This window comes from Meleagris gallopavo, chromosome 4, assembly GCF_000146605.3.
Source record: "Meleagris gallopavo isolate NT-WF06-2002-E0010 breed Aviagen turkey brand Nicholas breeding stock chromosome 4, Turkey_5.1, whole genome shotgun sequence".
Lineage (NCBI taxonomy): Eukaryota > Metazoa > Chordata > Aves > Galliformes > Phasianidae > Meleagris > Meleagris gallopavo.
The window spans coordinates 68,523,285-68,543,949 of record NC_015014.2 but is presented as its reverse complement, the minus strand read 5'-3'; the positions used below and the strand labels follow the sequence as shown (position 1 = coordinate 68,543,949).

At 41.3% G+C, this 20,665-nt stretch overlaps 1 protein-coding gene across 1 annotated transcript; it reads right to left on the bottom strand.

The window, feature by feature from the left end:
• On the bottom strand, positions 1-20,659 carry RMND5A (required for meiotic nuclear division 5 homolog A). The gene is made up of 9 exons (XM_010710600.1): positions 20,442-20,659; positions 16,002-16,144; positions 9,971-10,105; positions 9,697-9,797; positions 6,365-6,531; positions 5,898-6,063; positions 3,502-3,604; positions 1,902-2,056; positions 1-506 (listed from the first exon to the last, which is right to left on the bottom strand). Exons 1-9 carry the CDS (start codon positions 20,581-20,583, stop codon positions 443-445), a joined length of 1,176 nt encoding a protein of 391 aa, XP_010708902.1. The 5' UTR covers positions 20,584-20,659; the 3' UTR covers positions 1-442.
• Between the last annotated feature and the right edge of the window lie 6 nt (positions 20,660-20,665).

Below are 20,665 nucleotides of genomic sequence, written 5' to 3'. Positions count from 1 at the left end.
TCTGAAGTATTTACTTTTAATTATGTACACATTACAGGAAATAAAACTTTTTCCACAAACATTCTCTAAGGTGACAGTTACTGATAGATGATAGCAGGAGGAATATTAAACAAATGGGGGTGGATCCATTTCTGCTTTTAAAAAGTAAAAAGTCACCATATAATTGAGTACAAAAACCTGCATTGAATGACAACTGCTGGTGTAGTAACTTGATCAGATATGGAGACCAAGAGTATAGTAAAGCCCTATGGTAATAATATTTCTGTAGCATTTCCACTTGGTATGTATATACTAAATGTTGGCAAAGTTTCTGTAGCATTAGCTTATACAAACATAGGAGTCCTCAGTCTGCTGCATAAAATGGAACAGGTGTGTTTTAATTCTCCCCAAATGCACCTGAATTGCAGAGTGTCACTTACAAACCGCATAATGAAGCTTTTCTTCAGAAAAATATCTGTTTGGCATCTCCAGGACTCTGTTCCATTGGACAATAGGGGCATTTTAATCTGGGGACAAAGACAGCATGTTAGAATGGTGGTAATGCAGACAGAAGCCCAGTAGCAGTATGCTTTCTGGAGACTTAGCACTGCTGAAGCACAGCTAAGCACTAAGTTTCTTCCTCCACCACAAAGGTATCAGACTGGCAGTGACACTCCTTCCTCTTTTCCCCCAGCAGCACACAACAAAAATACTTGAAGGCTCTGCTAAAAGTTACCTTTCACAAAAAGAAACCTTATCCCATCTTTTTTTCCTCTAATTATGTTTTCTCACCTTCTACCCACTCTCCTCTGAATTATTAAATACCAGGAAATTATTCTTTATGGTTAATCTATTATTTAAGCTTTGGGGTTAGTTTGTTGCATTTAAGCCATTATAAGCAGGCTGGTGGCTTTCAGTGTGACTTCATTAACATCCAGTCAGTCTTACTCCCTGATTCCCAAAATGCTGTCATTTCTCAATCCACAAAGATCAGCTCCTGCAGGCTATGGCTAAATAGGTCAGCCTGTCCTCCCTGCTGAGGTCTCCACCAGCACAATTCCATCTGCTCACTGCATTTCTTCTAGCACTGATGCATTTTCCCCCATCTCTAAGTTTGCACCTTTCATTCCCCAAAGTTAATTTTGTCAGAGCTGTTCTGTTACTAAAACTGATGAACAAAAGCATCAGGAATGAGCGACCACAGACAGGAATAACATAGCAGTAAGCTTACTGGCTTAAAAACGGATGAAGTTATCCCAAAAGTATACCTTCCCTTTTTCTTGTTTGTTTGTTTTAAAAAGAGCAAAGCATGCAAACATTACTCAATGTTTTCAATCACAGTATTACTTGTTTTCATACTGGATGTCACAAAACAACCAAGAGCTCTAAATTAAGCCAACAGCCTTCACAGAAGCTGCAAACATTCAATCCACATTACCTTCTTCCTGAAGGAAATCTGTACAGCTCTCCCCCAAGTTTTCCTCCTTTCCAAAAGGCCGCAGCTACCAGGGGATGATAATTCAACTACCCACTCAATTGCTAAGCCATATTTCCTCACAGATGTACTTCCCCTGCCTACATTAAAAGGTGTTTCCACCATTACAAGCCTTGCTCCCAGTGAAAAAAACAGGTGTGCAGAAGTCTCTCTTTGAATTTTGTGATGACATGGTGGCATTTGGAGCTTGGAAAGTTACTCTGTTCACTACATTCCTTCATGTATTCCCTTTCTACAACATCAGAGGGTTTCTTATGCTATTCTCCAGCACATCAGCTCAGCCACCTGATTTCAAAGTCATACTCCAAGACTTACAAGCTTCTACCAGTTATGGAATGGGGACGCAGCGTTCCTCAAATGCCACACTCTAGTCTTAAGATTCATCATTCTCTATACTTCACTTGGAATGCAAAAAAATGGTACTTACTTGCTGCCATTAAACATTTTATTCAAAGCATCTCTTGATATAATATGACCACAGACTAATTTCATAGGTGGATTATTATCTGTTGTTTGTTGACGGAGAATGGGACAAGCAAATATTGAATGGTACCAGCACTTTTTACCAAGGTCCACCTCAATCTGTGAAAAAAATGAAGATGATTTATCTTGAGAAGCAACATTTCCAGACAATTATTCCTTTACGTCACAAATCCCTTAAGAACTGTAACTCAGCACTGAAGGCAGCAAAGTCCATCATGTTGATGCTTCACAACTTCCCAGTCAAAAACACTTCATTGTGATCTTAAAATGGTAATTTATGTTGCTCTCCCTCCCGACTCCCTAAAAAAGCAGAGTATTCTGACAAAAGACAGGTGTATATTTTAGTGTAGATCTGTGCTCTGTTAGGAAAACTGAGCTGATGACCCAAAAGGCATTCTATTTTCTAGCCAGTGATTTCTACAGCTTCCTAAAGGACTTCCCCCTCACCTAAAAATCCCATCAATATTAAAGTGCATCAGAATTATTTCTCTTCAGCAGTAACACAGAAAACACTGGTGCAAAAATACTCCTGCCATCAGCACTAAATGACTTCAGAAAGTAACACCTCAAATAGAAAAGAGCACATACATGACTTAAGGAAAGGACTGACTCAAATGTGCAGGGCTCAAATGTGCACACTTGAGGATTCCACTCTCACTGTTACAAAAAAGCAGCTGAGAAAAAACACATGCACTGAAGCTACATATGAATCTCTTCTAGCTACAATCAGTGAGGTTAACACAATCCATGCCCAGTTTGCACTAAACAGGATTTATTTCCAAATCAGGAGCAGGTCACTGGAGAGCTGCATGAGCCTAGTAAAAGCTGTAAAGGGAAAACAGGATTTCATAATAACTCAGCTTCCTTTTAACTCAAGAGCTGTGCTGGAAGCATAATGCACTGGATCCCAATGTATACCCCCAGACACAGATCCAGCACTACATCTTCTCCTTCATAACTGCCTGATTAAGTGTCAATGCAAAACAACCTATGAAGAGATCTCAAGCCTAATTGGAGGAAGTTCATGTTCCCCAGTGAGATTCAAACTTTATCAGCCACAGAAGTGGAAGGGGACTCAGCTGTCCATGCTTATGTTTTATGCAAGTCCTGTACGTGGGTGCTGCTGAAGGCAGTGCCGTGCCTATGGCAGCCTGCACAGCTGGTCATACCAGTGGCCCTTGTGCAAGTAAGTATGGGTGGTGATTCATGCACAGCTTCGCTATGAGCTGAGCCTACAAACAGAAAAGCAGCAGCCAAGTCTATTAGCCAGGCTGGTTGGCAAACGTGCACACAGCACAGGGGTTGAAACCAGATGATTATTGTGGTCCTTTTCAACCCATTCATTGACCCCCAAGGCCATTCTGTGGTTCTGTGATCAGCCTGAGCAGAGATCCTGAAGTCTCTGTATAGGAAACCTCAGACCCTGGAGTTGCTGGAGCTGGTGGTTATGTATGACATCCCTTAGCATTCAGCACACAAGCAGCCTGAAACCTGCATTTCCATGAGAGATCCATCTGCCCCATAACAGCTCAGCATTAACTCACCGGTAGTTCATCCTTCTGGTTCCAAACACCTGTGCACTGCCTTTGTTCAATAACTGCCTTGATATTAATTAGAGCTGGTAATGCTACACAACCTGCTGAAAAACTGCAGGAAAAAAAAACAAAAAACCAACATTAATATAATGTGAGTTTTAGCAAATAACTATTTCTTGTTTTTCTATTTTAAAAAACTTTTAGATTCAACAGTGTTATACTATTTCATTCAATTTGTGTCCGTGCTTCTGAGTAAAGAAAGAAAACAAATGTAAGGAAATATTGTCAGGCAAGAGAAGGAAGGAAAGCACAACATGCAGTGACTGGAACAAGAGCAGCAGTATACAGCTGTACTGTGGCAGTGCCTTAACATTCTGCCTGCTCTGAGAGCTACTCATTTCCAGAACTTCCCACGTTACTTTAAGGAAAATACTTCAAAGCATTAACAAAGATTTTTGACAATTTAACAGACATTTAGATGGCCAATAACTTCAGTCTAACAACAGTGCTTCGGGCCTGGAAATCAGAAACAACAGAAACAGAATTTATCAGCCTGCTTCTCTAGTAAATCATTTTGTTATTTGTGCATGTTTTATTATCATGACCTTCCTCTCCTCTGCTCCTCCAGAGGCTTATTTTTAAGGTTTCTACAGCAATGGCTAGTTTTCTTGTGAGGGATGTGCCTGAAGCCTACCAGCCTGCTGCCTGCTATTTTAAAGAAAAATGAAATGAAGTACCTCTCCTAATGAGTGGCTTTTTCATTCCTTGCACTTGGCTTTTTGTTGGTGTCAGCACTGAGTAACTTGTGTTAACTCTTTGGGAAGTTTATACAGGTGGTATCATAAAAGTACTACTGCGTTAGCTGTTCTACACTACATCTCTAGATGAGTCCAATGGGTGTCTAACAATTCAAGTAAAACATAAATATGAATAACAATTTGGTATCCTGCTGTCCTTCAAGACCTCGAGCAATGACCTCCTCAGTGCATTAAGTTTTCCTATTGACTCCACACAGTAATTCAGACCGTAAGACCTGAATTAGACACACATTGAAGAAACCAATCAGTCTTTAAAAGAAAACTACAGCAGGTGACTGCTATCAACATTCTAAAAAGCAGTACATTTGATAACAGGGATTTCGCTTTAAGCTAGTTTAATTTTTAAAGGATTTGCAGCACCAAAGGTCACGTCAGTTTCAAACAGCCTTATTTATGACACGAATATTGACACCACCTGTGTAGTAAACATGTTGCAGCACAATCAAATTCAAATTGGGCTCAAACCAAGAGACCAACAGATCCAAATATGAGGGATTTTTCCACTTCATTGAAAATCTCAGACACTTGCACTGAAAGCTGCAGCATTACAGTGGCAGCACAAAAGGATGGTCACTCATTTCACTGCAACAGGAACAAAATGAGAACAAACAACCAAAGTTATAGATATCCATAATTTAGGCTATCTATAAAATCCTCTAACTGAAACTGTTTTTGTTTATTCCAGGAAGACAACTCATGTGGAAGCACTCCCTTTGTTGTAGTTTATGACAGAGGCGTGAAACAGGAGAAGCAGAAGGTAGGACAACTTCAAACAGAGCTCTAAAGGAGAATAATAAAATGCAAATAGTAGTTAAAAAACAAACCCAGGAAGAGGTAAGGAAACTAAGGAAGCTTTTGCTGAGTACTGAAACTAACCCTGAAAGATGCATGTAATTTATTTTCCATTAAATGCTTGAAATAGAAACCAGAACATCAGATAATTGGCAGCCAAAGGTTAAATAGCAGCTGATCTGTATTATTTCTGAAAAGCTAGAAGGAGATTAAACTGCTTTTTCTTAACATTTTTGACAGCCTACTATCAATTTGCATTTTGTCAGATTAGCTACTGGGCTTCAAAGTGCCTTTATCCTTTGCAAATGAGGGCCAACAAATAGTTTGGAAATTTGAGCAGTTAAAATCACAACCTGATTTAAACATTCTTGTAAGGAGAAGACAGGTGAAAAAACATGTGGATTAAAAAGAGATGATCAAGTGCTGACAAAATCATGGCTGGAGCTTTAGTGCTTTGTGGTTACACAGCAGGAACAGTTTTCACACACTTGTTGTGGAAATAAATGGCTGATGGCCATCCTCATCCTTCTGTCTAAGCTACAGAAGCCAAGATCCTTCCATGAATGCTTCCTTTTGAGCTGAAAAGATGCTTCCTCTCCAGCTGAGAAAGTCCAGCACACCAGAATCTCTCATCATTCACATCTTTGCAAATCTCATTGGAGGTAATTGTAACCACACTCTTTACTTCACACGAGCTAAATAAGACTACCTGTCAGCATTTATTTTGTTCTCAATTAGAAACAGAAACCAAAACTCTATGTACTAGGTCTTAAAAGCAAGCAAAAAGCAGCATACCTAACACTGAGTGGTGATTCAACTGAGAGACCCAGAAGAGCACAGGCATCTCTTGTGAAGATGTCACAGATGTCCGCCCACTGATTTGCATCTAATAGATGAACGTACGGCGAGTTCTCTATGCCTTGCCTCAGATACACCAGGCTGCCCATCAAAACCTGAATATCTGTGAGGGACGAGGAACAGTTAGTTGTTTTATGCTATGAATAGAAGCTGGCATCTTCACTTTTAGACTGTACGAGAGAAACGAGCAGAAGTGGAAGATATACCAAAACAACGACACACATCCTCACCTCTACAACCTGTAATTCCAGCCACCACAGAACAGACACTTTCACCTATGAGAGCCCCAGTGTGCTATGAAAATAAATGAAAATAATGACCGAACACTTGGAACATGATTTGTATTTAACTACCACATGTCACTTCCAAGTGCCTTGGTCACAACGAGGGGAATAAAACCTTACCTTTCTGGTGGTTTAGGGCAAATGGCTGGAAGTTTTTCGCATACTGAAGTGCTTCTCTTTGATTTGCTGTTCCACCCATCAATAAACTAATGAAATATAATCTGTGTAGTTTGAACTCCAGTGAACTATTCTGTGCCATAAGCATTTCTCTGTTGGATACCGCCCACCTGGAAGAAACGAGGAGGTACAAAGGGACGTGACACAGGAGTAATTAAATGTCAGCCCACATGATATCAAATTATTACAATTATCAAACATCTATTTCAAGAAGGTGACTGTTCCTTGAACTTCTATTAGCCTACGTGGAGCACAGAAAAGAGTAAGATCCTTTACAAGTAGGAGTTATGCTGCATGCACAATACACGTACAACATACTTCTAGTGCTGCATAGGTTAGCCCGTGCCTTCTAACACAGCAATTGGAAGGCAAGACTGATTTAGGCACAATAGAAGGTAGAAATAGCTGAAATTAATTCCTATATTTGAGTTAATGTCACTGAATCTTAACAATTACAGTCTTCTGCTGCATGTCATACAAGTTTGACCAACACTTTCAACAACATATTTTCCAAATTCCTCATTTCCCAACATCTTCTGCTGCCACTGTGTTTGTGTGTATGTTGCCCTGGAGAGGGGAAGTTCATCTATGGAAGCATCAAAGAACAAGTCCATGCACTGCAGGTACAAGGGGAAGAGAAATCAGTCAGGATACGGTACGTGGCTCTGCTAAAAATATGATTTGTGTTATTTTCAACTGTCTGCAATAGAGGCTGTTTTTCCAAACTAGCTTTTAGACAAGCTTTCTGTTTTTTTGTTCTCTGAGTGGCAGCATTGATTTGGATGAGAAGAAAGCAAACAGAGAAGCAAGGCCTGAGGTGTTTGGACCAGCGTGTTCCATCCTATTCAAAGGATTTGCAACAGAAAAAGAAAAAGCAAATGATGGCTAAAACATTCAACTCACATACTCCCCACCACAGTTCAAAATCATCAGTAATCACAACATCTGTCTTCCTAACACCTCTCAAAATGATACTTTCAGAGTGTTTTCAATTCTGTAACTCAGATCTATCCTCAAGTACTTCATATTTTTTAAGTTTACTGTACACTATGCAAACTACAGCTCTCTTCTAACTCCTAGGTGGAATTTAGTTAGATTTAGTTAGGATGAATCTCATAAACCCTGACAAAGATTAAAGTAAGCTTAAACCATGCCCCAGAGGTCACAATGAATACCAAGACCTTACTGCTTTACAGACACAGAGGATGACAACACCTATTCCCTGGGAGACTACAGTCAGAAGTTCTGAACCTGCCAGTAACTCCCATCAAAGCTTCACAAAGAGGGTTCCTCCTGATCACTGCTGAGAAACATGGGAAACTACATCAGCATCAGCAATTCTGAGGAATAACTGCATTTTGAGACACAGCTCAGTTCTTAAGCTGGATAGAGTTTTGTCACATTTTTCACATTTGTCCTAACAGCTACATTTTTTACATAAGAATTTGTGCCCAACACCAGGCAAACAGAGGCAGAGAGTTTTTGCCCTAAAAAGTCACACTATAAGCAGAAATGAGGCAGGGTGGGGGAGGGAATCCAGCATACAAATTGAACTAACAATACATTCTATTCTCCGTCTAATTCAGCTATCTGGGGAATAAGGCTTCCTTTGAAGAAGGACCATGCCTTCTCCTTTGTTTGAAAAATATTCAACACATTGCAGGAATGACACAATGTGGCTAAATTGCCACGAATAAGACACAGGGCCTGGGTAATGTGAGCTAAAGCAAAGTTAGTGACTTGAGGTAGATGGACATAACAGCAATAATTTACTGTTCCTCAGAAAGAGAGCATCCTTTACAACAGCTATGTTACTACTTGAACTACAGGCAGTATGTGGTGTAGCCAACATTAAATTCTGCTTCAGCTGCATCACAAAGCATTGCAGTGCTGCTTCCCTTCATTTACCCAATGCAATGGCAATAAACCAGCTGAGCTTTCCACCTGTGTAACTATATGCAAAGGTTACCTGGGTCAAACTTTGCATGACTCAGAGCTGTACTCCAGGATTTTACTTCAGGCTTGATATCAGAGCATCCTACATTTAGTGTAGATGCCAATGACCTCTGAATTGACATACAGCTGAGCTGGTTCATGTTACAAGTGGAAAAATGCATTCAAGTACATTTCACATAAGTATTTAGTTGCCAAATAAGGCCAAAAAAGAAAAAAAAAAAAGCATTTTAGGTGTACAAATTAAGATCTAGAATGAAATACATTTTCAATGTTTTGTTCCATGTCTCTTACTTTCAAAAGGTTGCTAAAAAGCTATTTTATTTTTTCTTGCTTTTGAGCAAGCTTACCAAAGCCACAAGAATAGGCTGAGGGTTGGTTTGGTACTTTATTGTTTTTAAAAATAAAAGTTGCTCTGATTTGTACAGCATAGATACGTACCCACTCCTGGAAACTATAAAACCATGAGATATTTCATCATCTTTCCCTTATAGCACCATCTTACAAGTCTAGTGGTTGGAAGGTGATGAAAATATTTTAGTCTGAGGCTGACTGATAACATCTCAGCTACTCTCAGACTTCAGGTAATGCTGAATGCTCAGACAGAACCTCCAACTCTTGGACTCCTCGAGTTGTTTTGTTCAGATCACACTTTCAGCCCACGCTTCCACCTGCAACTCACACACCAGAAACACTTTCTGGCTACCAGGACATATTATGATATTAATGATCACCTACCTGGCAGTAGTCCTTACAGATCACATCTATCCTTTCATTCCCTCTTCCCAGTCTTTATCTGCACTAAACAGGGAACTGGTTTGAGGAAAAAGTGATACAGTTGATCCTGAATCTAAGTTCTGCTCACCACCAGGGCTTGGTGAAGCAAAGAAGACTTGGTGATACCAAACACCTTTATTAAGTTCTACTGTCCTCGACAGCTGGACCTTTGTGTATAATACTCACTAGTGTTTCACTGTAACTAAGGTAAAGAACCATCATGGCAGATCACCGGTTCTCTAAGTTAATTTTCCTCCCAAAAGCTTAAATTAACCCTTAATCCTTTGTGGTTGGATTTGATGATCTTTAAGGTCTTTTCCAACCTGAGCAATTCTATGATTCTATGGCTCTCAGGATCCTTTTCTTAGTTAAGCGTTGGCCATTGGGAGGGACAACAAGAGAACAACTGGAAAACATCTGCTCAATAATTAAGACGTCACAAAGAACAAATGAGGACACATCAAAACAAGATAATATTTAAAGCCACAAACAATGGATTTATTAAAAGAATTTCTAAAAAGGAGGAAAAAAATGAGCAGACTCACTCTAATGCAGGTCTCAGAACTCTAACTTTTAATGCTTCCAATATTCGATTTAATTCCACAAATGGTTCTTTCTGACTCTGATCTATTGATAGACCAGATTCCTGAAAAACAAAGGCACGCTTCAGGTTAAAGCCTAAAAAAGAGGCAATTAAACTGCTGGTTTTTTTTCAGACAGTTTCAATATTCACCTGGAAAATTAGCATTCAAATAAGGATGCTATCACAAAGCATAACGCTCCACGTTCAATAACATTCAACATCCACACTATCGTTACCTGACACAGTTCCTCGGCCACATCCAACATGCCCTGCCGGAAGAAGTGCTCCACCATCACCTCGTTGAGGATCCGCTGGCTGTCAGCCTGCCAGCACCCATCTATCCCCACGCTGCTGATGTCAGAGTCAAAATTCTGAAAGGTACAAATTAACATTTAATAGGTTGGAACAAAGAACCTCATGTAATTTTTACGCAGGACACCTATGTCTCCACTCCAGTGCTTTCTGCCTATTACTCAGTTTGCCCTTAATTACCTCCCGTTCAAAGTAAAATGTATCTGTCAGCTGCTTCATTATCTCCTGTGTACAGAAGACATCCTTTGGCTTGCTCATCTCACGTCTCAATATTATCCACCGTAAGGAACTACACTGACAAATTACAAGTTAGCTAGCAAATGAGAAATGGAGTTAACTAATAAAGAGACTTCCAGACTGCAATGTGTTTCTGAAAAAAGTATCTGCAGAAAAGAGTTTTTCCATACATGAAAACTGAACAGCATAAGAACAGAAGACAAAAATCACCCACGTTAAAATTAAAATAGCATTATCAATGCATCACTGTCACAACGAGGCACCGAATCAGAAGTAAAAGTTTTAACTCAAGAATTTTTGACATAACTGGAGGGGGCAGACAATGCTGGAAAAGGAAAATGTCACTTCTCCCCAGGCTCCCAATGACAACAAAATCCAAATTTCCGCAGATTTCAATATAGCAGCACCTGAACTTTGAAGACCCCAGAGTGTTTTTGCAGATCTAACCCCAGTGATCCCATTGCAGCATATTTTTAGGTCAGTGGCCTACGGACATATTCCAGGAATAAGTAAAAATGTTGTCACAGTGATTCTTTAGTAACACTTGGCACTGTGCCTCTTGGCAACGGCAGAGCAACGCTTACTCTAACCCAGGATATAAAAAAGGATTTTAACTGCTAACATGTTTAGTGCTCTGGGCAAGCAAGATAATTTGAATAAATACCCACACCCATAATAATAACCAAAATAAACTTTTTGCAAAAGAACCACAGCCCAGCAGGCAGTGCATCGCCTGATTGCCTGGTAACTACTGCTGCCTTCTAGGAAGTAACTTCAGAAACCAGAAGTTTGGTGATATTAGCAGTGCTTCAGCTTTGGTTCTGTGATGATAACAGCTCTGCACCATATGGGAACACCTCTACTGCACAAGCACTCATCTCTGTCACAGCAGCCACAGCAAACAGCACTGAGCCTGTGCGAGCTGTTTGGCAGCCAGGCACCAGCAGTTCTCCATCAGCCAGCTAACACTGGAGCAGCAGGTTAGTCAAAACCCAACCTGGGGCAAGGGCTGCTGGTACAGAGCTGGATAATCAGCTTCAAAACAAATGCGAGTCGGCAGAGTGGGTTTGCATTAGATCAGCACTTTGTATTCCAGTGCTGCAATACTTCTGACCTTCAGAAAGAGCCCAACAAGTCAGATGATGTTTTGTGACAACACACACCAGGCAACAGACATTTGCAGAGCAATGCTGTCAAAAGCACTCAGAAGTCTCCTATTAATCTGTTCTAGAAGTGAGATCAAGTTTGAAGGAGATTCTTATAAAGAAAAAAACCACAGTAGAGAGCAACCTCCTTGCAGCTTTCACCTCATCAATCCCAAGTTTACTTCAGCTGAAACAATAAGTCCCCACAAAGAAATATGCAGAGGGAAGCACAGCAGATCTGCACTTTGCTGAGCCCTCCCCACTGTTCAGGGAACATGGCTGGGTGGCAGCAATGGCAACACCCCCAAAGCTCTGTATCTGAGCTCCCCCAGGCCCAACCCAGCCACCCAACCTCCAGGCAGAAGGGCTCACTTTTAATCACACATCTCCCTCACAATACCCACATGGCTATACCTGCTGCTTTAACAGGTAGCAAATACCTACCCTCCCTTCAGCTGCCAGCCTCCAGGACTGAAACTGCTTTGATGCTGCTCTGCAACATCATGAGAAAGGAGCAGCCTCCTCAGCCCCACACACACAGCTTCAAAGCCACCACTCCCTTTGTAAACCCTCAGTAAAACACTCACCTTAGGCTAGCAAATTCTCTTCCATCTTTTGGAGATGGTGGGGCAAGACAAGCATCAAAATCACTGTCATTGAGACAAGTCTCAGAGCTAACATTTCCACACAGGTGTCTCGACTTCTAAATTCCCTGCCATGCTGCTCATCTTTAAACTTTGTAGTGAAAAACATAAGAATTTTGAAGATTAAATAACACTGTTCTCATTTGTGCCAATCCTTTGAAGCCTTTACAGTTCGATACCATTGCTGATTCTGGTACTGCTTTCCAGACACCCCTAGCAGGTAGCAAATCCATAGAGAAGGTATTAAACAAATAACAGAGGCAGCACTGAGAACATATAAGCTCTTTTTTCATTACTTTGGTTTCTGGGATAGAAAAGAAGATTCATTACCAATGAAGTTATTTTTTGTTCCTTTTTAACTTCTAGCACACTTATACATATATATATATATATATTTTTTTTTCTGAAACAAGCCTATGAGCTTTGAGAAACTTCTCAAAACCCCACTGCAAATTGGATTTTTTTTAATCCTATAAAAGATGGTAACAGTGACTCACACCAACCTAGAAGTTCTGTAGCTTCAAGTCATATAATACAATCTAGGGACCTCAATAAATTATTTTCTTCCTCCCCCTCATCTGTTCTCTGATGAACCCATGTTTGATCAGGCTCTCATTTCAATTACTTTTCTTTAAAAAAAATAATAATAAATACACTAATGATTTCTGGGGTCTTTATGGTATGTGGGATTCTACAGCTCTGCCCCCAGTGGGTCCTAAGCAGTTTCAAGAACTGTCAGTGCATCACACAGCGAGTGACTGTCACATGTCAGAACAAATTACTGCTTGCCTTTCGCTTACTTATCTCATAATTGTCATGCCAGCATTAGATGCTCATGACTACACATCTCCCAGCTTTGTTTTCTAAATACCAACAGTGTGCCAACTGATGGCATGGGGAATTTCACAGCATTTCAGAAGTTAAATGAATTCCTTACATTACAGACCCCAACATGTTTATTTTACACTTTCAATTTTAAGCTTAGAAGAGTGTCAGTTCTTATTGCAGAGCAGCAGCCACTCTTTAAGGAGCCTAACCTAACAAGCCTAAAGGAAAGGTGTAGAATATTATGTGCTAAATTTACCAATAATGCAAAGCAAAACATATTACTGATAATTGTTGAAATATGAGGACTCAAGACACTCATATGATGAACCATTTCAATCAACACAACCTTCCCTATTAATAACATGATGTGAAGAAGAATGGTGACTAAAGACAGTTTCATTTGCCAGTTTTCCAGCTTAGGTTACTTTGGGCATTCCTTCCTTCTTCTGAATTCTGACCTCAAACACAAACACATCTGTTAGAAGTTCTCTGTTCAGTCTGTTGGTTCACAAGATAATGCTCAGCTTACAAAGACTACTAAAGCTTTCCTAAATGAAGGCATTCAGCTACTGCTCACATGGTTGCTAGAGGGAAACATTTACTTGCCCCATTTAGTTGTCTCATCCATGCTTGGGGATGAACTCATTGCAGCTGAGTGATGTACAGGGAGACTGATGAGTGAGCTACCTGCTAACACTGTGCTGAACAACAAGGAGGTGGATGAACACTGGAAGTGCAAATGCTGGAAGAGCAAATGCTGCTACGCTACAGATACAACTGGATGCAAACATTCCTTATCAAAGAAGAAAATGAAAGGGGCACGTAAGCACGTAATCCATTAGGTCCCATCCAAGTTAGTAAGTAATGACTAAACCAACTTAAATGCAGACCAGACTAAAACTGATGTGTAGATGTACCCCTTCCTCAACACTGGGAAAAAAAAATTAACCTGTTTGCCACAAGAAGAAAATACAGCAAATTCTTTCAGTAGGGTTGTTGATGCTATATGTAACAACAGATGTCATTTAGATGTGTCACTCTAAATTGGTACCAGGATTAGCCTGTTTCCCAACCTCAAATCAGGCAATAAAATCCTAAGTTACATTTATCCGTGCCTGAGCAAACACAGCTACAACCACCATAACTGGTGTTCCAGAGATGTTAATCCAGCCATAAAAGAAATGAGAAGATGCTGGGTGAGGATTTAGACACAGCAAATGGGACTCAAATCTTGTGAATCGAAGCAAGGGCAGCTTCTTTAAATTCAGACAAGCATTTCACTTTGGAATCAGTAATATTTTGTCCACAATGTGTCAAGAATCAATTTGCAACATCAATTACAGTTAATTACTGCTATTATTTTCAGCTTAAGTATATTACAGGGAAGCAGTGTGGAGAAGGCAATTTCAATAGTTTTTGAGCATGTTTTCCATGGAGAAAAAGCACTGAACACACATGGAAAGTTCCTTTCAGGTGTTACTGTCCAGGGCTTAAACATCACACTCTCATTTGACAAACATGCTGGGATTTCAGGATATACTTTCAAGTAACAGAGATACTACAACCAGTGAGAAGTGATAAAACCAAACTACTTGCATGCTGAACAGTTCCTATCTAAGGAGATAACCCTCACTGGTGCTCTGCATTGCACAGAAACACGTCCTTCACTCCCAGCAGGACTGGGGATTGGTGCAGTTTCCACTGGAAGCCTTGAAAACATTACACACACGTAGCAAGAGCAAGAATTCAGAGGAACAAGCAGACCACACAGTGCAAGTTGAATTCAGTTTGAAACAGCCCTTGAAACAGCTTTTCTGACCCTGTACAGGCACAGAGTAGGTCACTGCATCCCCTTCTGCTGCTCTAGAAAACCAAGCATTTCAAATTTAACCAATGTTTTCATTTACAGCCATTCTTTTTGAAATGAAACCAGTAGACAAAACGCTAAGACAGCAATAGCACTGCCAGATCTGTGCACATGACAAAGCAACAGCAATTTGAACATCAGACTCAAGACTCAACTTTATTAAGCTCGTATGCATTGTCTCCTTCAGCCCTGAAGGAGTATTGCCACTAACTTCCACAGCAGATTTACAGCCTTTATACAAGACCGAGGGCTGCTCTATCTCAGACTATTTAAATTAAAAAGGTACACCCAAATCTGAATGCTTTTCATACAAAGTCCACTTGATAAGACAGAATAGAAAAGTTTCAAACACAGGACAAGATTACATAGATTTATTTCAGGCTTCACACCAGTAATAAGGATAGAATTTTACTCTAGTTAATAGGTTTAGATACAGCAACAAGGATTAAAGGCAGATGCATCCTTAAGCTTTGGATAACAGTGATGCTTGGATTAAAGCTATTAGTACAAAGTTTGAGCTCTCCATGATGGTCAATCATAAGCAAAACAATCCTAACAGCTGCACAGACATTCTGCCCCACAAAGCAGCATTATGCACCTCATCAGTTTGTTGTGCTACTGTTAAATTATGCTTTAATAGCTTACCATTACTAACAAGGTTGAAATGAGATGTTCAAATGATGAATTAGTGCTCTGTAATGATACAAGTGCTTTTGGCCAGCTGAAAACTTGTTTTTAATGAAAGTAGAGTAAATTCAATCTAAATCCTGTGAAATTAAGCCCTAAAAACCAACAACACATCTGATATACGTAAGAATGTCTGTCTCAAATTCTTTCAGCTTCTAAGCTGCCTTCAAGAACAGAATACCACTTCCTGGTCATTCATTACCAACAATTAACCAGAACTGAAACACGCATCTACGAATAATACTCCTTATCAAGACTGATGTTGCAGAAACATTTTCTATGCAGATGCAATACGTTCTGTTACCAGGTCTAGCAGGACCTCTATGCCACATCCTCTTGGAAAGAAGAGCTGCTCCAAAATGGAGCACTCTGTATGGGAGTTCTGAAGTGTCGTTGTACATCACATGGTCTTATGTCTGCCTCCAACCCTACACTGCTGCAGCTGAAAGGAAGACTTAAGATGAATAGTAGCACAAATCGCAATGTTGTGAAGGAGTACAGATCACAGAATGCACGCAATAACATCATCAAGCCACAAAACACATACCTTATCGATGGCTTTTCCAACTCGGGATACACTGCTGTGAATGTCTTTGTGATCAGAGGCCAGTTTTTGAACTGTGTCCTTTATTCTTTTACAACACTGTGTCATAACAAGTGAAATTGTCCCTGACAAGTCTCCATCTTGATCTAAACACAAAAGAAAAGAAAATTACCAACTCTGTTATGAAGAAATAACTTAAATCTCTCAACATGCAACATCATATAAAGACAAGTGGTATTAAAAGAAATACAATTAGAAAGCATTGGTGAAGCAAGTGCAGCTTAAGTAAGACACACAGGACATGGCTCAGTCCACAAGAAAACCAGTCTGGTACAAAAATAACACTCAATAAGTGCAGCACTTTAAAAAGTAGTGTAAACATATTGTGCGTTCTACTTGAGTTCAGCAGATTAACAAACAGGTCTCCAAGAAACACTCCCAAACACACATCTCACAGAACGTAACAGGAAACAGCCTCTAACCTACTACAGGATCAGTTTTTTTCTAGACAGCTCCCTGAAGACACATCAGTGCACAATGTTTAAAGTTAACAACACGATAGCAAAGCTTGGATTAATGAGGTCCCAATTTACTCTCACCCCCAAACTACCTCCTTACTCTATAAGGTGTAAGCTTGGATTTGAGCTGTGAAACATTTGCTTCCTGAGCAGTGGGGATAGCCCCAAACAGTGCCACTCTCAGCCTCTCCTTGAGAGATGTGAAATAGCCCACAAAGGCCCTGACATCAGGCTTCCAAGAAAGAGTGGATGGTCAGGTAAGATTTATCTCTAGCAGTATGATACTGCTAAGCTCACCCACCAAATGCACTGCTGTATGATACACGTTGGGGACAATATAAACATGCAATGCTTACAACCCCCTTGCCATCTCCTCACCTAATTCACGCCCCTCTGCAACAACCAACAACAAAGTTGACAACAGCATCCTTCTGTGCTTTACTTCAGCCCTTTCTCAGGTTTTGGTTTCTAACAGAAGGAGATACTTGCCGGCCTTACTTCTGCAGGTCTCTCCTCCCTCAAAGTCCATCCTACATGAAGACTGATTCCTTTAGGCACACACACTGAGCACTTCAACTCTACTGAAGGCTTTTTTAAATACATCAGCTCAGAAATGCTATCCTAACATTCCAGATCCAAACAATTCATGTGGAAAATAAAAACCCAAAGCATTTCTCTAAAGGAAAGATTTTAAAAAGCAATCAGTTTTTCATAAAGTTTGTTTCTTTCTCATTCTGTACTTCAGCACGTTTCTGGTTTGAGTGACATGTGAAGAGATCAGTTCCAATGCCGGCAAGCAATAGAGAGAGAACAATAGAAAGAAACAGTAACCATTACAATGCACACTTGACAATGTGCCTTGGAGAGAGCAAGGGAAACCCAGCTCACAAAGAGCAAGGCTGCAGTCGGAGGGGGTAGGGAACCATTCAGCAGCCGCTTAATCTTAACGTCTGCTCTTATGCATCCCAACTTTCAACTCTGCTGTTGATGTCAACAGCAAAAACAAGCTTAAGTTGTTACACACTACAACTAGTTCATCCCGAGGAAAGTAAACAACCCCTGCTCATCTCCACGAGCTTCTGCTATGGAAGATTTGATGGCATTTTTGCAATAGACAGAGCTTTTAAGGATGAAGGAAAAATAAAGCATCGGGTTTCTTACTCTGGTTCCATGAAGGTAACGTTAAGCTCCGATGCAAAATGACAGAGCTCTACATTTTTTCTCACTGAGGATGGAAACAGTGCCTACAGTGGACAGTCACCAATTTGGCTCTACACATCCTAATTGCAAGAAGAAATTTCACACAACTGTCACCTGAAGTCGGCCTCCTACCATTACTTCAACAATAATGATCATTTCTGTTACTGTTTACTTCCTGTGACAGACATTTAAAACTTACATAAAGGATTAAGGAACTTTCTGGTGCTTTCTTCCAAGACAAAATGCTGTTAGATTATACCAAAACCAAAACATAAGCGCTCCTTCCCCAAATCTGCACTGCCCTATGAACAGGGAAGATAAAACACATTAATAGCTATTTTTTCCTAGAAAAGCCATTAAGCTAAAACCCAAAAAACTTATACACACACTGGTATTTCTACTCCGAGCAAGTAAGTGGATTACTGTCCCCTAACACACACTACAGCAGAAACCAGCTACAGCAGAAAAGCCATCAAATTTATAAGTGAAAAGATTTCTCCCCCTACACGCATCTCTTTCTGCTTTAATTAAACTCATGATTACTTGCAATAAATCAGCAGAAGGAAGCCTGCAGACAGACCCCTCTCAGCATTCAGTGCTCACACAACGCCACGGACTGACAGCTTCACTGCACTGGGTATACAGAGCTGCAATTTAAAAGGAAATACTTCAGCAATCAGACACCAGGCAGTGAGCAGAGCTCAAAGCCAAGTTCAGTCAGCCAGACACTGACCAGACATTGCTTCCACCATCCAAGAAGAATAAGCAATCCTGCCTTGGCTGCTCAAGGAGATGAGATGCATTAAAGGAAAAGAAAAGCAAACCTGGTCTTCCTATCCACAGGGCTCAACACGGGGCTGCTCTGTGCTTGGGCTTTAACATGAAAAACAGTTCAAGAAATGTTAAGAACCAGAAAAAGAGCACAAGCTAGAAGCTGCTTCAGCCTCTAAACTAACAGTTTTTTTCTCCACCCATTTCCTTTTGATAGCCACTGCCTATTTAAGGCCTTTCCATACATCTTTGCTTTCAAATTTCATCCTACAGCGTGAACTTCTTTCTATTACTTTTGGATCTGTTTTGTTGTTTTGTTTCTTTTTATTTTCCCTTTTAAATCACATGCACAGAGGGATATTTCTGCAGTTCACACTCCCATATTACAGAGCTCCACATTAGGATATCTGGCTGCTTCCGTGTCCATCAATTCTCAAAAAAAAAAAAAATTCAGGTCACAGCACATAAAAGCTGCAAGTCTTACTAGAAAGGTACGTGGAAACCTATGAAAGCTGCCTACCCACAGACATCAAAATTTAATAGAACCCTGAGATATTTGAGTATGCACTGACAACACATTAGCTTCATTCTAGAGCGCTGACTAAAAGAAAACTCACTTTGGGATGCACTCTGCTGGGACAGCAACACCAGTTGGTCAGTAAGTGCTGAGAACACATCTGAGGTTTTATAATACCATCCCAAAACACTTGTTAAGTGGAGCCTGGAGGGAGCACCCTGGGTTTTCACTTTACTACAACACAAGTAAGAGCTCTGGATGTGGAATAGAATCATAGAATGGCCTGGGTTGCAAAGGACCTCACAGATAATCTAGTTTCAACCCCCGTCACAGTCATGGTCACCACTAGACCAGGCTGCCCAGAGCCATATCCAGCCTGGAACAGGATGCTTAAAAACCTTCACAATCCCACAGATTCCTATAAGTATCAATGCAAGCCTAAGGGCCGTGCCACAAAGCTTTCCAAGCAAGGTCAGCATCTGTTTGTGAGGATATGCATTAAAGACAGTCGATAAAACACACAAGCTCAAACTCTTTGGAAAGCCACTGAGCGCCATTTACTGAGATGCACTTCCAAAATAATACCAAAAAAGACAGAACATGACTTCATCCCAAACAATTGCCTCAGAACTGCATTTGCATATTTGCTCTTTATGCAAACTGCTCTGTGCACGCAGCAACTCTCACGCACTTCTGTTTATGTTCCCGGAACTAAAAGTGCTCCTAGACGAGAACCGCACCTGCATTTGTAACAAACCCACAGCAAACACATTTGACTCTGAACCAAAGCAGAGCAAGCCCCAGAAAGCAGAGAGATAAACACCCTGCTGTCAAGTTTGGGCAGAGGAGCCGGGCAGCTCCTACTCCTAATCCCTGAGCCACCTCTCACTTCCTGTAGGGCGCTGGGTGAAGTCGCTTCAGCCGCCTCAGCACCCCTCCCACACCATCCATAAACACGGCGCTGCGCTGATTTTGCAAGCTGAGTGTTTCATGTTTACAGCGTGCTTTGGAGACCGAGCTGCCCACACCGGCTGCAAAACAGAAACTCCACTCACGAGGCCGTGTTTGCTTCCAGCTGAAGAACGGCTTCGCCCTCCACGAAGGTAAACAAGTGACAAAAGCATCGAGGAAAAGAGAAAACAAAGAGAAAGGCGAAATAAACAGCGGGCTGGCTGCTTTCTTGCAAGCCCGCTCTTTATCTCCTGGCTCTCCCCGGCCACACGGCGCAGGGCTGAGCAGCCCAGCGGCTCACAGCGCGCTGAGGGCACAGCCGGGCAGGGCTGAGGGCAGCCTGCGGGCCTCGCGTTCCACACGGACGGATTTTTTAAGACCTTTCGAAGCGTTTTTTGCCCTGACGAATGGGGAAGGAGGGCGGCGGGCTGGGAACGGACAGGGATAGGGAAGCAAAGCGGGGTGTGTGGGGGGTTCCTCACGTACTCTCGGTCTGGAGGATCTCCCGCCGCAGCCCTCCCGCGTACTGGATGAGCTCCTCCAGGCTCCGCTCGCAGAGCTGCCCGTAGCCCGAGAACTTCTGCAGCACCTTCTCCAGCTCCCGCTCCACCGTCACGCACTGGTCCATAGCGGCCGGCACCGGGCCGCCTTCTTCTTCTTCGTCTCCCCCCACCCCCGGGCTCCGCGGCCTCTCCCGGCCGCCCTCCGTC

Coding starts and splice junctions, on each gene's coding strand:
- RMND5A (XM_010710600.1), bottom strand. CDS start 20,583: ATGGACCAGTGCGTGACGGTGGAGCGGGAGCTGGAGAAGGTGCTGCAG. Junction 9,798..9,970: donor TGGCCGAGGAACTGTGTCAG/GTAACGATAGTG, acceptor TTTGTTTTTCAG/GAATCTGGTCTATCAATAGA. Junction 6,532..9,696: donor GTTCTGAGACCTGCATTAGA/GTGAGTCTGCTC, acceptor CGTTTCTTCCAG/GTGGGCGGTATCCAACAGAG.